The sequence below is a fragment of the Aotus nancymaae genome, unplaced genomic scaffold (genome assembly GCF_030222135.1).
Source record: "Aotus nancymaae isolate 86718 unplaced genomic scaffold, 86718_ANA_hifiasm-v0.15.2.pri h1tg000011l, whole genome shotgun sequence".
In the NCBI taxonomy this organism is placed as follows: domain Eukaryota; kingdom Metazoa; phylum Chordata; class Mammalia; order Primates; family Aotidae; genus Aotus; species Aotus nancymaae.
Window position 1 is genome coordinate 86,955,176 of NW_026988422.1, and position 13,847 is coordinate 86,969,022.

Genomic DNA, 13,847 nt, shown 5'->3' on the forward strand with positions numbered 1-13,847 from the left:
TTCGTTCTTGTTGCCCAGGCTGGAGCATAATGGCATGATCTTGGCTCACTGCAAGCTCTGCCTCCTGAGTTCAAGCGATTCTCCTGCCTCAGCCTCCCGAGTAGCTGGGATTACAGGGGCCTGCCACCATGCCTGGCTAATTTTTGTATTTTCAGTAGAGACGGGGTTTCACCATGTTGGTCAGGCTGGTCTTGAACTCCTGACCTCAGGTGATCCACACATCTCAGCCTCCCAAAATGCTGGGAGTATAGGCGTGAGCCACCAGGCCCGGCCCATGGGTCAGAGTATTAATCAATCATTTGTGTTTTTAAAAGCCACACAGTAGAGACCTCCAGTTCAATAAAAAGAACTTGTTCTCCTTTTAGGGTCATCACCACGGGGGAACACAGCTCCCCAAGCGTCTCAAGGGGAGACTGAGCCTGGAATCTGACGATGCGTGGGGCAGAGCCTCAGGAGCCCGGCCCCACCCCCACCACTCCCCTCTACCGCAGGCCCCATTCCCTGCTCACAAACTTTCCCCAAGGAAGAGGGCCAGGACCACTCACCGGATTTGGATCTTCCATGAGCAGCATTTGAGGCAATACTGAGAGACTGGGGCTTTATAGGGTCCCCCAGGACAGGAAAGCTTCCAGCACTGGGAACCTGGATGTAAGGCCCCACAGCAGCGACCCTGCCAGATGTGCTCAGAGGTGACTGTGGTGATGACGTGCCATTCACACGGTTCAGCTACAAATTGGGAAGAAATGAGAGTCAAGATTCTCCTAAACTAAAAGAGATCCCAAGCCTAGTGCAAGAGACTCCCAGCTCGGACAGAAACCACTGACCTGGTGGTTTGTATTTAGGAAGGCTGTCATCTGGAAAGATCAGCATCTAGAAAGGGAGACTCTGGAGAAGGAACTGTAGCTTCCTACGAGCAATTCTCTGACAACACCCACCCCTCCAGAGCCGCACACATGACGAACTGGTGTCAGCCCAGAGCAACTTCCCCGTGACCCACAGGTAGCTTCCCTCTTACTCAGGGGATGCTCTTCCTCCCGTGGTGGGCACAGAGGCACTCGTCAAATTCTAGGCTCTGAGCCTGGCTTCCAATCCCCTCTGTCACTTATTCGCTGTGCGGCTTTAGGCAGGTGACTCAGCCTCTGTGCCCACATCTGTAAAGTCAGGATACGGGCTGTAGTCAGTACTGACCAGGCTGCATGGGGCACGGTGACCAGACAAGGCTCTGACTCCTGGCAGTGAGTCCAGTTCCCTGAAGGCAGCTCTGCCCTTCTCAGCCAGGACAGAGGACGCTGTTCACATAATGCTGCTCAAGAACAAAGGGGCTTGGAGCAGGGATTCCAACTAGAGAACTACTGACTCCTCAAGATCCCAATACAGGCTCTGAATGGGATCCCCTATGATTGTCTGTGAGATTCGGTACACATGAGCATAGGTCATTTTGGGGTGAGGGGTCACGGCTTTTACAACTGCTCAATGGTACCTAGGACCCTTGGGTGGAGACGCATCTCTGCAGAAGTACTAACTTCAAGGTGATCCCCTGAAGTGTAGGTGGAATGAATCTAGCTGTTTGTGATGGTTCACTTTATCCATCAACTTGGCTAGGCTATAGTAACCCATTATTTTGTCAAACACCAGATGAGATGCTGAAAAGGTGTTTTCCGGATGAGACTAACCTTTTTTTTTTTTTTTTTTTAATTTCCACAGGTTACCAGGGAACAGGTGGCGTTTGGTTACTTAAGTAGGCTCTTCAGTGATTTGTGAGGCTTTGTGCACCCATCATCTGGGCAGTATACACTGCACCCAATCTGTAGTCTTTTATCCTTCACCCGCTTCCCACCCTTTCCCTCTGAGTCCCCAAAGCCCACTGTGTCATTTTTATGCCTTTGCATCCTCATAGCTTAGCTCCCACTTACGAGTGAGGACATACGATGTGTGGTTTTCCATTCCTGAGTTACTTCACTTAGAATCATGGTCTCCAATCTAGGTGAGTTAACTTATAAAATGGTAAATTTGAGTAAAGCAGATGACCCCCTAATAAGGTGGGTGGGCCCCATCCAATCAGTGGAATGCCCTAAGAGTACAAGACAGACTCCTTGAGAAAGTGGGATCCTGCCTAGAGTTGGCCTTCGGGCTCCAGACTCTGCCCTGGACCTCCAGGCTGCCAGCCGGCCTCGCAGATTTTAGACTTGCCAACATCCACAGTCACGTGAGCCAATTCCTGAAGGTAAATCTCTCTTCCTGTCTCTCTCCCTGCCCCCTCGCGTGAACGCGCACTATTGGTTCTCTTTCTGTGGGGAGCCCTGATGACTGTCATTACTGAAGAACACACGTGAGCACAGAGAAGGTGCTTGCAGCTTCTCTCTCACATGGCCTCTTTGTCGTTAATCCTGAGAGAAAAAGGGTAACCAACATCTGAAATCATAAAGCTGTACAAATAAACTACTGATCTTTAAACTCACTGTTTTGTTGTTGTTTTTGTTTTTTTTTAAACGAAGCGCAGATTTGTAAAGAAGAGACTGTGATACCCACAGAACTGGAAGCTCCCTTCTTTGTCTACCACCCTCCAAAGCCACTTCCCCTGGGCAAAGCCCCTCAAGTCCATGCTGCCTCCTTGAAGCATCTATCAGAGCAGAAGAGGCTGACAAGAGGACACTCTTCTGTCACCAAAGCATGAGAGCATCAGTCACTGAATATGCAGAAGGGAGCTGAAGGGCGTCTTTGCTGGCAGGTCACTTGTTCCACTCCCCTACCATGAGGGCAGAGTGTATTCAGCTTTGCATTCAGGCCTAATCACTGAGTGTCACAGGTGTGAGAAAAGAAAATGCCACATCCGGCCAAAGACACAGAGTGCAGACGCCCCTCTTCTACGCAGGTGGCTCAGTGGTACATATGCTCACCAATGCACTGTGAGTGACAGCAAGACTCAGGACTCTCTGCCTGACTACAGAGGCTGGTAAAGGGGTTACAGGCTCTGGGACCACAGAATAGCTTTCAGATGGTGCAACAAGAATGAGGTAACGACCTGGAAAGACACCCATGTTGCAGTTAAAAAAAGACTAGGTGAGACAGTGTGACCAGCGTAATTCCTGCAATCCCATTTTCAATTAAAGTTGTATCTCTGTGTGTTTATTAAGCAAAAGACTGAAACCATTAGCAACTATCACCTCTAGAGAACTGGCTGGAAAGGACTTTCACATTTTCCCTTCAATATTTCTGTATTTAAGAGATTTCTCTTAAGCAATTGACTCATGTGATTGTGGATACTGGCAAGTCCAAAATCTCTGACAGTGAATTTCAAAGGTAATAAATACTAATTTTTTAAATGAGTATTTTATTACCTTTGAAATTTACCTTTGAAATTCAGTATCAAATGAAGATTTTTTAGAAGTATAACCCCTTATATGGCATTTTGCTCAAGAGTTTACAAAATCCTTCCACATCGCTTATTTATAAGAATCCTCACGATCAAGGCGGGTGGATCACGAGGTCAAGAGATCGAGACCATCCTGGTCAACATGGTGAAACCCCGTCTCTACTAAAAATACAAAAAATTAGCTGGGCATAGTGGCGCGTGCCTGTAATCCCAGCTACTCAGGAGGCTGAGGCAGGAGAATTGCCTGAACCCAGGAGGTGGAGGTTGCGGTGAGCCGAGATCACGCCATTGCACTCCAGCCTGGGTAACGAGCGAAACTCCGTCTCAAAAAAAAAAAAAAAAAAAAAAGAATCCTCACAGCTCCTCATGGGGCAGGCAGGGCAAATCACTTTACAGCAGGGCATGAGGCTATGCAAGTCAAGGGATCTGCTCAAAGTGACACAGCTTAAAATGGCATAGTGAGGACCGTGCCAGATGCTGTGACTCCAGAGCCAACAGCATCCCCCAGTGAAGAAGAAAAGAAACAGACGGGGAAGAAGGAAGGCTAGGACACTGAGCACAAGGCTGCAGGCTGGGGTGGTTTTGCCTCCACATACTAGGAAACAAATGAGTCACTGGAAGAAGGAACTTTGTTCTGTGGTTTTTGATGGTTTATGGCCTATTTCTGTGTTATCAGCTATGGTGGATGGGGGAGCATAATGCCACTTAGAGAAGATGTGTAGTAGTTTATCTTGAAAAAGCATTCTTTTTCACATACCTGAATTTTTTTCCCATAGAGACGTTCACGCAGTTCACTGATTCGCTTGTCCATCATGGCCACCTCCATGTTGCGCTTATTTAAGAGTTCCTTCTGCTGCTGAAGTTTTGAATTTTGTTCCTGGTTAAGCTGGTTACGAATCTACAAACCACAAAATACAACTTTTATGATCTGCATTGATTAAAAATCAAATTCTCATTGCCAGAGAGATTAAAAAGAAAAAAGTAGCATTAAGTTCTGATATTTACATGCATCCACTGCCACTGTGTGTGAAATATTTCACAGGTACAGCCAAGATGAAGCCAGGACAGAGTTCTCATGGAACAAACAAAGAGTAAACATCTGTAATGCACCTTCTTCAAAGCACGTGAAATGACTAGTCTCAATGATGACAGGAGACTAACTGCCGTATTTGGGACTCTCAGAAACTAAAAGATGCTCTGTTCCACTCCATGGAGCTGCTTCAGGCCTGAGCCCATCGCATGACGTGCCTTACTGTGGAGGCAGCAGGAAATTCAGTGAGGACCAAAAAGGACGGCCTGAATCACCAAGTAAAGCACCCTTACGTCATTTTAGTGGCTTGCAACCAGCATTTTTAAGAAATGAACTAGGACAAAACAGAAAATATCAGAGTGCACTTCCCACAGGAAGAGCTGTCTTAAACTTTCAGATGCCCACAGCACTAGTGCATATACACTTCCACGTGTATGATTCTCCTGAGGCAGAAGAATCACTTGAAACTCAGGAGGTGGAGGTTGCAGTAAGCTGAGATTGCCCCACTGCATCCAGCCTGGGCGACAGAGCCAGACTCCATCTCAAAAACAAAACAAAACAAAACAAACAAACAAACAAAAAACTACACTGCAGTCCAAAAAGTTGGAAATAAATGACATCCTTATATTACACTCATCACATTTCATCAAAAAATCCTTAAAAACCCTGCACTTTTAACGACTGCTTAAAATGTGAAAGTCATAAAACCCTGTAATACTATAGTACTTCTATGCATTTATGTTAAAGAACTTAACAGCAACCACAGTGATTTTACTCTATGTAGTTAAATACTCTCATTTCATAAAATGATACAATACTTTTTCTAGCACGTGCTAATAAAGTGGCAAGACCTATGTCTGGCTTGAAAAATCGCCTGCTGAATGACAACTTCTGAGAAATGAAAATCTTGAGGACTGTTATGGACTGAATGTGTCCCCCAGAATGTATATGTTGAAGCCCTAACCCTGATGTGATGATGTCTGGAGGCAGGGTCTTTAGGAGGTAGTCAGGTTTACGCAAGGTCACGAGGGTGGGGCCCCCCATGTTGGAGTTAATGGAGAGAAACTAAACTCTCTCTCCACTATGTGGGTACACAGTGCAAAGGTCGCTGTCTGCAAGCCAGGGGGTGAACACTCCCTGGGAACTGAATCTGCCAGCACCTTGACCTTGAACTTCCGGCCTCCAGAATGGTGAGAAGTAAATGTCTATTGTGTGAGCCATCCAGCCTATGATATTTTGTTACAGCAGTCTGAACTAAGATAAGTATTTAACAATAAGCACCTAGCTCATCAAAACAGTTTACACAAAGACTTTAAATATCATCTAAAGTTTAATTCTTTTCTGGATTATTATCTGCTAATTAAATTCTTTTGTGCTGAAAACATCCTAAGTGAAAGAAGCCGGTGTGTTTTGGTTAATATCCCTTAACCAAAATGCTTGGGATCCAGAAGCATTTCAGACTTTAGATTCATCCAGATTTTTAAATATTTATGTTATATTTACCTGTTTAGCATCCTTCCTCATCTGGAAATCCAAAATCCAAAATGCTCCAACAAGCATGTATTTCCTTTGTGTGTCACACTGGAGCTCAGAGAGTTTCAGATTTGAAGCATTTTATATTTTAGGATTAAGGATGCTTAATCTGTACTGTGTGAGTCCATTCATATGAAACGCCCAGAATAGGCAAATCTACAGACACAGAAAGTAGATTTGTGGCTCCCAGGCTCTGAAGGGTACGGAGGTTGTGGAGTGATGGCTAAGAGGTGTGGGCCTTCTTTTTGGGTGATAAAAATGTTCTAAAATGAATTGTGGTGGTGGATGTAACTGTGACAACTCTGTGAAGGTACTAAAGCCATGGAATTGTATACTTTTAATGGATGAATATGTTGTATGAATTATTATCTCAAGTTATTTTAAAATTATTTTATACTGAATATATCTTGTGCCTACTATTAAATTAGAATTCATTAATTTGTTCCATTTCCTAAGCTTTCCAACCCATGCTAACAAAGCTAGAGAGAGACAATGTTTTCATACAATCGTTCCCAGACCCAGGAGTTACCTGTAGTTCCTGGTACAGTCTTTTTAACTCCACTGCTGCTGGTCCTGTCAGTTTGCCATTGTAAGACTGGAACCCATTCAGTTTTCCTTTCTTTAAATCTTCCAATTGCTGACTAAGCTGATCAACCCTTAAAATTGCAGTCTGTACTTCCTGCTTCTTTTCCTGGAACATGGCACTGAACCTTTCTATTTCAGCAGCTATAATTGCCCACAAAAAAAGAAAGAAAGAAAAAAAAAGAATAAAACACTTAGTTGATATTCCCTTCTGCCCCATTGCTATACACTTAATTTTAGTATCATCTAGTGCTAGACCTTGGAAAAAGTTGTGATACGCAGAATCCAAAACACAATTCAAAAAGTCTTTGGGACACATGTATCTGATTACTCATAAAGCAAACAATTATATTTGCATTAATTCCTGACTATTCTTTAGGGTAATCAGTCCATAAGCTGTTTTGGTCAAATGACTTAGGAATCTCTGAGACCAGAGGTTTTGTGAAGGCAGGGCCATCCAAGTCTGTCTCCTGCATCACTGTGACTTAAAGTAGGCAAAGAGTGAACCAATGAATAAAATCAGAGTGCATACAGAAAAAAAGCGAGCATGAGTGTAATTTATCTTAACGCATGGATACAAGTTAAGTTATTCAAGAAAAACAGAACCTCTCAATGAGTGAGTCTTGGAGCGCCCGACCCTAATCCAAAAGGACTGCTGACCAGTGTAACAAGAGGATCTTTCTACTGCATCTGAGGGCCACAGAGATCTTTTTATTTTATTTTTTTGAGACAGGGTCTCACTCTGTCATCAAGGCTGGGGAGCAGTGGCTGGATCATGGCTTACTGCAGCTTTCACCTCCTAGGCTCAAGCAATCCTCCCACCTCAACCTCTCAAGTAGCTGGGACTACAGACTTTTAAGATCTCTTAACCTAACCACCCAATCCTTTTAGATGCAACAAAGCAAAACTTTAGCACACTTGCTATTTAGTCCTGTGAATTTGTGACTGTGTCTCACTGGATCTGGGCCTGGTGAAGTGGTGTAGAGAGAGTGCTGCAGGCACGTACACAGATTGCCATTCATGATTTTGCTGTAGTCGACTTGTCCTCTCATGGCACGAATTTTCTTCAGCTTGTTCTCCTGGGCTTCAACTCGTTCTTTCAATTTCTGAAGCTTTTCATTTTCAGAAATAGACTGCTGCTGACGGCGCTCCTGTTGCTTTAGAAAATGTAAACGCTGTTCCTAACAAATAGAAAGAAAAATGTAACTTTGAAAATTGAAGGCCAGGCTCGGTGGCTCACCTGAGGTCAGGAGTTCGAGACCAGTCTGGCCAGCATGGTGAAACTGTCTCTACTAAAAATACAAAAAGTAACTGGGTGTGGCGGTGTGCACCTGTAATCCCCGCTACTTGGGAGGCTGAGGCAGGAGAATCACTTGAACCTGGGAGGCAGAGGTTGCAGTGAGCTGAGACTGCACAACTGCACTCCAGCCTGGGTGACAGAGAGAGACTCTGTCTCAAAAAAAAGAGGAAAGAAAACAGAAACTTATGGTTACTTTTATATACTCAAAAAGAAAAATATGAGTGTATTCTACAGTATCACTCATATTAATGAATACTAAAACACTAGTGGAATCTTAAATCAGACCACACAAAGCTGAAATTATTGGGCATACTAAATATGAAATGGTAAGAGTTGGGTGATTTTTAAGAGAGGGCGTTTTATTATGCACACTGATCTACACCATTCAGTCAATATAAGCGCTTCTTCGGAGAACATGCACGAACACAATCTCCTCTTCACACTATCACATTGTGAAGTCCCAGAGAGCCTTACTTTCCTGCTACCAGTAATACATTTCCTGCTGCTACAAAGTGGCTTCCAAGAATCTCTTATTTCACTTCCTAAAGGAAATGAGCATTGAGCAGCAGAGGATTTTACACTGAAAAGAAATAAGGCGATCAGTAAGGAGATAAATCTTCAATTTGCTATGATAAGGAACAATCAAGGAAGTGTCTGCTTTCTCCAGGATTAGTTTCTTCAATAATGAAACATTTTAGAGTCAAACAGTAACAGAACAATCCAAAAATAACAATATATGCAATACTCTCCAATAGGTGTTTTTCCCTATTATTGTGAAAACATACCTTAAAGATAAGAGTAAACATTAAATATTCATGGTCCCATATGTATGCATAAAATATACCTAAATAAGGAGAGGTTTAAGGTGTGATTATGAAGGCACTATATATACACTCTAAGGTAAGGCAATATGTACTTAAATATTTAAGATGTAGCATTAACTTGTGATTTATACTGCTGAAAATATCTACAACATTTTTTAACAGCAATACTCTTGAATCAATATTTGGAAAAAATAGTAAGCAGAATTAGAAAATGTTTACAATGACATAATACTATGTATATTTTATCTTAGAAATCTTATTAATGGGATAAAGTACTTTCCAATTAAACTTAACTTTTCATCATTTTTATTCTCATAAATCCAATAAACACTCAGACAACTTTTTAAAACAAGTCCAACCCAAATTATTATTTACATAAAAGTGGATACTACAATGGTATACATTCAATAAATTTTTAAAAATCAAACTGGATATTTAGTCACTAAGAAGATCTCTCTGCAGAAAAAAACAAAAAGAACCTAGTTGGTAATATTTAAAGTTTATCTTTAAAGCAGTTTTGGAATATTTTAAGATCATTTACAACAAGAATCATTTTCAGGAGGCATGTGTGATAGATCTGATGTTTCAATTAAGTATGACTAAACCACTATTTAGAAAAATTTGAGTTTCAATAACCAATGTAGAATTCAGTGTATATAATGAGCATTAACTATGCCCCACACTGTAATAAACCAAACAAGTCCAGCCTAGAGCAGCACACTGGGAAGCCCTGTTAACCAGCTGTCACCGTCTTCAGGACCCCCATCAGTGTTTTCAGCACGGATCACTGCTTTCTTCTTGAACATTAATACCAATGACATAGCCAAGAACACACCCAGAGGCACAGAGATAACAAAAGCACCCTTTCTTCCCACTTTTTTTTTTTTTTCTAAATACAGGGTCTCACTTACTCTGTTGTCCAAGCTGGAGTGCAGTGGCATGATCTCAGCTCACTGCAACAAACTCCTGGGCTCAAGTGATCCTTCTGCTTCAGCCACCCATATAGCTGGGACCAGAGGCACATGCCACCATGCCCGGCTAATTTTTTTTATTTTTTGTAGAGACAGAGTCACTATGTTGCCCAGGCTGGTCTTGAACTCCTGGGCTTAAGCAATCCTCCTGCCTTAGCCTCCCAGAGTGCTGGGATTATAGGCATGAGCCACTGTGCCTGGCCCCTTTCCAAATTTTATCTGATTTTAATAAGGTCATCAGTTTCCAGTTTGGGGTGTCTGTTGTGTGTGTCAAGGATGAGATGCTCTTGTTCTGATAACTTCCCAACTTCCACGAACTACAATCTGCGTATGTTATTATGGAAGTGATAACAGAGAGAAAGACATTGTGTTTAGCACTCCCATGGCATGGTTCTATTTTATAAGCATTACCCAAGAATGTATTAACCCCAGTCTAAAATGATGGTTAAAGAAGGTACTTTTTGAACATTATTTCAATACCTCTTTTTATAACTTACCTTGGCAACCAACATCTGCTGCTGATTTTCAATCTGCTGCTGTTGCCTAGCTGCCATATCTTGGAGCTCTGAGAGGGTAAGTTCAACACGTGGATTCCCAACCTAAACGAAAAGCACTTATTTTGGAACATACGTTTGTCTGCATAACTGTCTTTCTCTAGTGTCAAGACTCACACGTATCAGGACTTTAGATAGGATCCCTAGAATTGGAAGAGTACCAAACTAGTTTATTTTTCTTGTAAGAACTTTCCCTGATTGTTGACTGCTTTTATTAAATATAAATAACTTTTTCAAATGCATAAACATCAGAAACTGTATTTAATAAGGGCTCAAGTTTAAGCAAACATTTGGCAATGTGTATTACAAGTGACATTCCTCCTTCTAGAATGACAATTTAGTAGGTATATTTGAGCGAATGAGGCTGTCAAATGTTTAAGAATACACAACCAAAAAAATAAATATGCAGGTAACACCTAAGAACAAATGTCATCCTGCTGTCACCTAGCCTCAGGAAATATGCAACAGATTCTAATATATGAATACCTCACTAAAAACACTGTATGACTTACATGAAGAACTGACACATCATCCAAGAATTCCATATGTGAAACCAACATGCAAAGGTAACATCTAGAGGAATACAATTGGCTGTTTCTCCATTCTCTGTCAATGATACCCTGAACTAAACACTTTACATATATGGACCCATTTCAGCCTCAGAATTTCTGACTGATGAGGTGGGTACTGTTACATCCCCATTTTACAGATAAGAAAACAAGCACAGGGCGGTCAGCTTGTGAGGCAGAGTAGAGACGCAGAGTCCCTGTTCTTGACTGTTACTCACAGTTCATTACCTACTAAGCCCACACCAAGTGCAGTGTACCGTGACAGATGTGTTATGAGCATTGTGCCATATGCTCTTCAAAACGAGTCTTCATGGGGCTGGGGGGGTTATGTGAGCCCCTCTCTGGGTGAGGAGCAATGGGGGTGAGGGGAAGGAGCATGCCTGGAGTCACGCAGCTCATTAAAGCAGCAGAGCTCCATTCCCACAAGCCCATCTTCTCCCAAACCCTTCAGTTCTGAGCAGGAAGGCCACACAGTCCCTCCTCAGACCCCCACATTCTATTTCTGGGTTCATTTATGCCCTTAGGACACCTTTACCTTCCACCACTCTTAAACCTCTTACGATTCTAAATAGTCAGTTACAACTCCTATTCCTCCAGCTCCATGTCTTCCCAAATTTTTACAATATTTGAGCACATTCTTGACTACTGAAAAATGGGATCAGGATTTGTTTAACAGTCTTAAGTGGAACCACCATTCTGTTTATCTAAAAAATCTGGAGAAAGCAATACAGTACAAGACATTTTTTTTTTAAATTTAGAGAGACTCTCTCTCTGCCAGGCTGGGTAACATGGTACAATCACTGCAGCCCCAAGCGACCCTCTTGCCTAGCCAGGACTATAGGCACACGCCACCATGCCTGGCTGATTTTTAAATGTTTTGTAGAGGCAGGGGCCTCACTATGTTGCCTGTGCTAGCCTCGACCTCCTGGGCTCAAACAATCCTCCCACCTGGGCCTCCCAAAGCACTGGGGTTACAGGTGCAGGCTACCGTGCCCAGGCTTAAACACTTTTTGACTGGAGGAAAACTACGCCCATTCAACAAATCTTTCAATTTACATTAATTTCATAATTTCACAACTTGAAGAAAAAAAATCAAAAACTATCTTTCTGGTCTCTCCCACCAATGGCTTTATGAAACAATGAAAAGGGGATAGAAAGGAAAAAAAATAAAAAGAGAAGAAGAGAAGATAGAAGAGAGATTTAACTGTCTGGTGTTCTGAGATTTATATCTATGAATAAGGTAGGGCTTATGAAAATATTTTACTTACCTAAACCAAAAAGTCTTTTATTTGCCAATACAGACATTTATACTTGCTTTATGTTACATGTGTTTCTCTAAGTACAAAATTAAGATATGCCATGTTGTCGTAAGTAATTCAGTCACTGTATCTTATATATCAACTTATATTGTAATGAAATTGTATCGAAGAGCTTACATATAGAAAAGTGTAATAAGTCATAATGTACAGTTCAATGAATTACTTCAAAATGAATATGCCTGTGTGATTTAATTGTATTTTAAATGGGTTAAACATAAGCTACCATAAACCTGTAAGTCAACGAATATGTAACAATTTACATTTTAGTAATTGTGCAATGTGAAAATTAGAAAAAAGAAGCCCTTTTCCCACAGTTTTAAAGAAAACAAAGACCCTTCAATGCAAATTTGATTTTTTAATAATAGGCCTATCACTGTACTACCTGCAAACTAATCCCTATTTACAATTTAAAATTTTTCATACGAACTCAATTTACTCAAACCTATTATCTAATTCCTCCCTGTTTTTCTTCATTGATTGCATCTAAGAAGAAGAAATAAAACCATTTTCCCTCAGGCAATTCCAGGACCCTAATTATGGTAGAGTTATCAGATGAGTTCAGCTCCAAGTCACTCAGAGCACAAGCCACTTCAAACAACTAAGTTAAATTAGCAATAAAGTTCTCTCAGCAACAGCCAGGCAGGTGCCTACAAATAGGAGATCCCCAAAAAGAAAACATCCCCTCAGCCTTAAGCCTGCTCCAATGATCCCGTTGGCAGGGACCACCACTTCTGGCTCGGGGATCTAGATACCCTCTAACGCCGACGTTCACTACCTGAACTGTGGATTCCAGGAACAGTGTTTCTGCTCCTGATGAACCCAGATCACCCTCCAGCCTCAAACTAACATCACTTGTTTTCCACAATAAACACGGCTCACTCTGCCTCAGGTCTAACTAGCCCCCCACCCCGACCCCAGCATGAGCAGAGAGAAACAGAAGCTTTTAGGATCACTTATCTGATCATATCACTGCCTTCTTTCTCCAAACTTCCACAAATTTACTTGTGGAAATGATAAAAGAGTTTATTAGCTAGCTTACAAAATTTTTATAAACAAAATATTTGCCTGACAGAAGATTTGTACCAGGCACTCACTAGGTAACCAGAGAGTTCACAAGACTTGGTCTTGACAGTAATAGGTCCTGGCCCAGTACCCAGTCACAGCATCAATAACCTGTTTTCTGGAGTGGACTCAGGTGACCCAACACTCCCTCATCTTCCCGCCACATCCCATCAGACTCCAACATGGATGGCATCTTTTCAAACTCAAAAGCCCACACTGCTTTTCATTCATTCGTATGGAAGAGTCTACATCCTCCTTACCATTTAACTCACTCTCCAGATGTTTCTCAACATTTCCCTCACCCAAATTGTCTCTGGCTCCTGCCACCTCCCTTCTGATCATGTCCCCTAATCTCTGGCTGCTTACAAAGGTGCTACACTGGGACTTCATCAATGAAGAAGCTCAGCCATGTGCCCAAGACCCCCATGACAGCAAGGGGCAAGGCAATGCCCTCTTCTACACAGCAGGGCCATCATGAAGGTGTCAGGAGAACACATATTCTCTGAGTACCATTATGTTCAGTATCACAATAATGTAACAGTCCATTTACCTTCCACATGCCAGGTGTCATCCTAGACACTGTAGGCAACAGAAAAGTAGAATGTCTCTCCATTTTCAATGAGCCTCTATTCCAAGGAAAGAGATGAGAATCTCATATGGGAAGCAATTAAATTACCTTATCCAATTCAACCATGAGGAACAGAAATAGAGAGCAGGTTTTCTGTATACT

The 13,847-nt window shown here is 42.1% G+C and overlaps 1 protein-coding gene across 5 annotated transcripts in view; it reads right to left on the bottom strand.

Moving 5' to 3' along the window:
* Positions 1 to 13,847, bottom strand: part of PPP1R13B (protein phosphatase 1 regulatory subunit 13B) — a 116,075-nt gene that overhangs the window by 12,057 nt on the left and 90,171 nt on the right. For 4 of the 5 annotated variants that reach the window (XM_064375255.1, XM_064375254.1, XM_064375256.1 and 1 more), the window contains 5 exons: positions 10,111 to 10,212; positions 7,525 to 7,699; positions 6,466 to 6,662; positions 4,131 to 4,271; positions 546 to 726 (listed from right to left, as the gene is read on the bottom strand). In XM_064375255.1, the coding sequence (XP_064231325.1) occupies positions 546 to 726; positions 4,131 to 4,271; positions 6,466 to 6,662; positions 7,525 to 7,699; positions 10,111 to 10,212 (796 nt within the window). The remainder of the gene's footprint in view (positions 1 to 545; positions 727 to 4,130; positions 4,272 to 6,465; positions 6,663 to 7,524; positions 7,700 to 10,110; positions 10,213 to 13,847) is intronic. The other variant, XM_064375257.1, reaches the window with a different exon arrangement.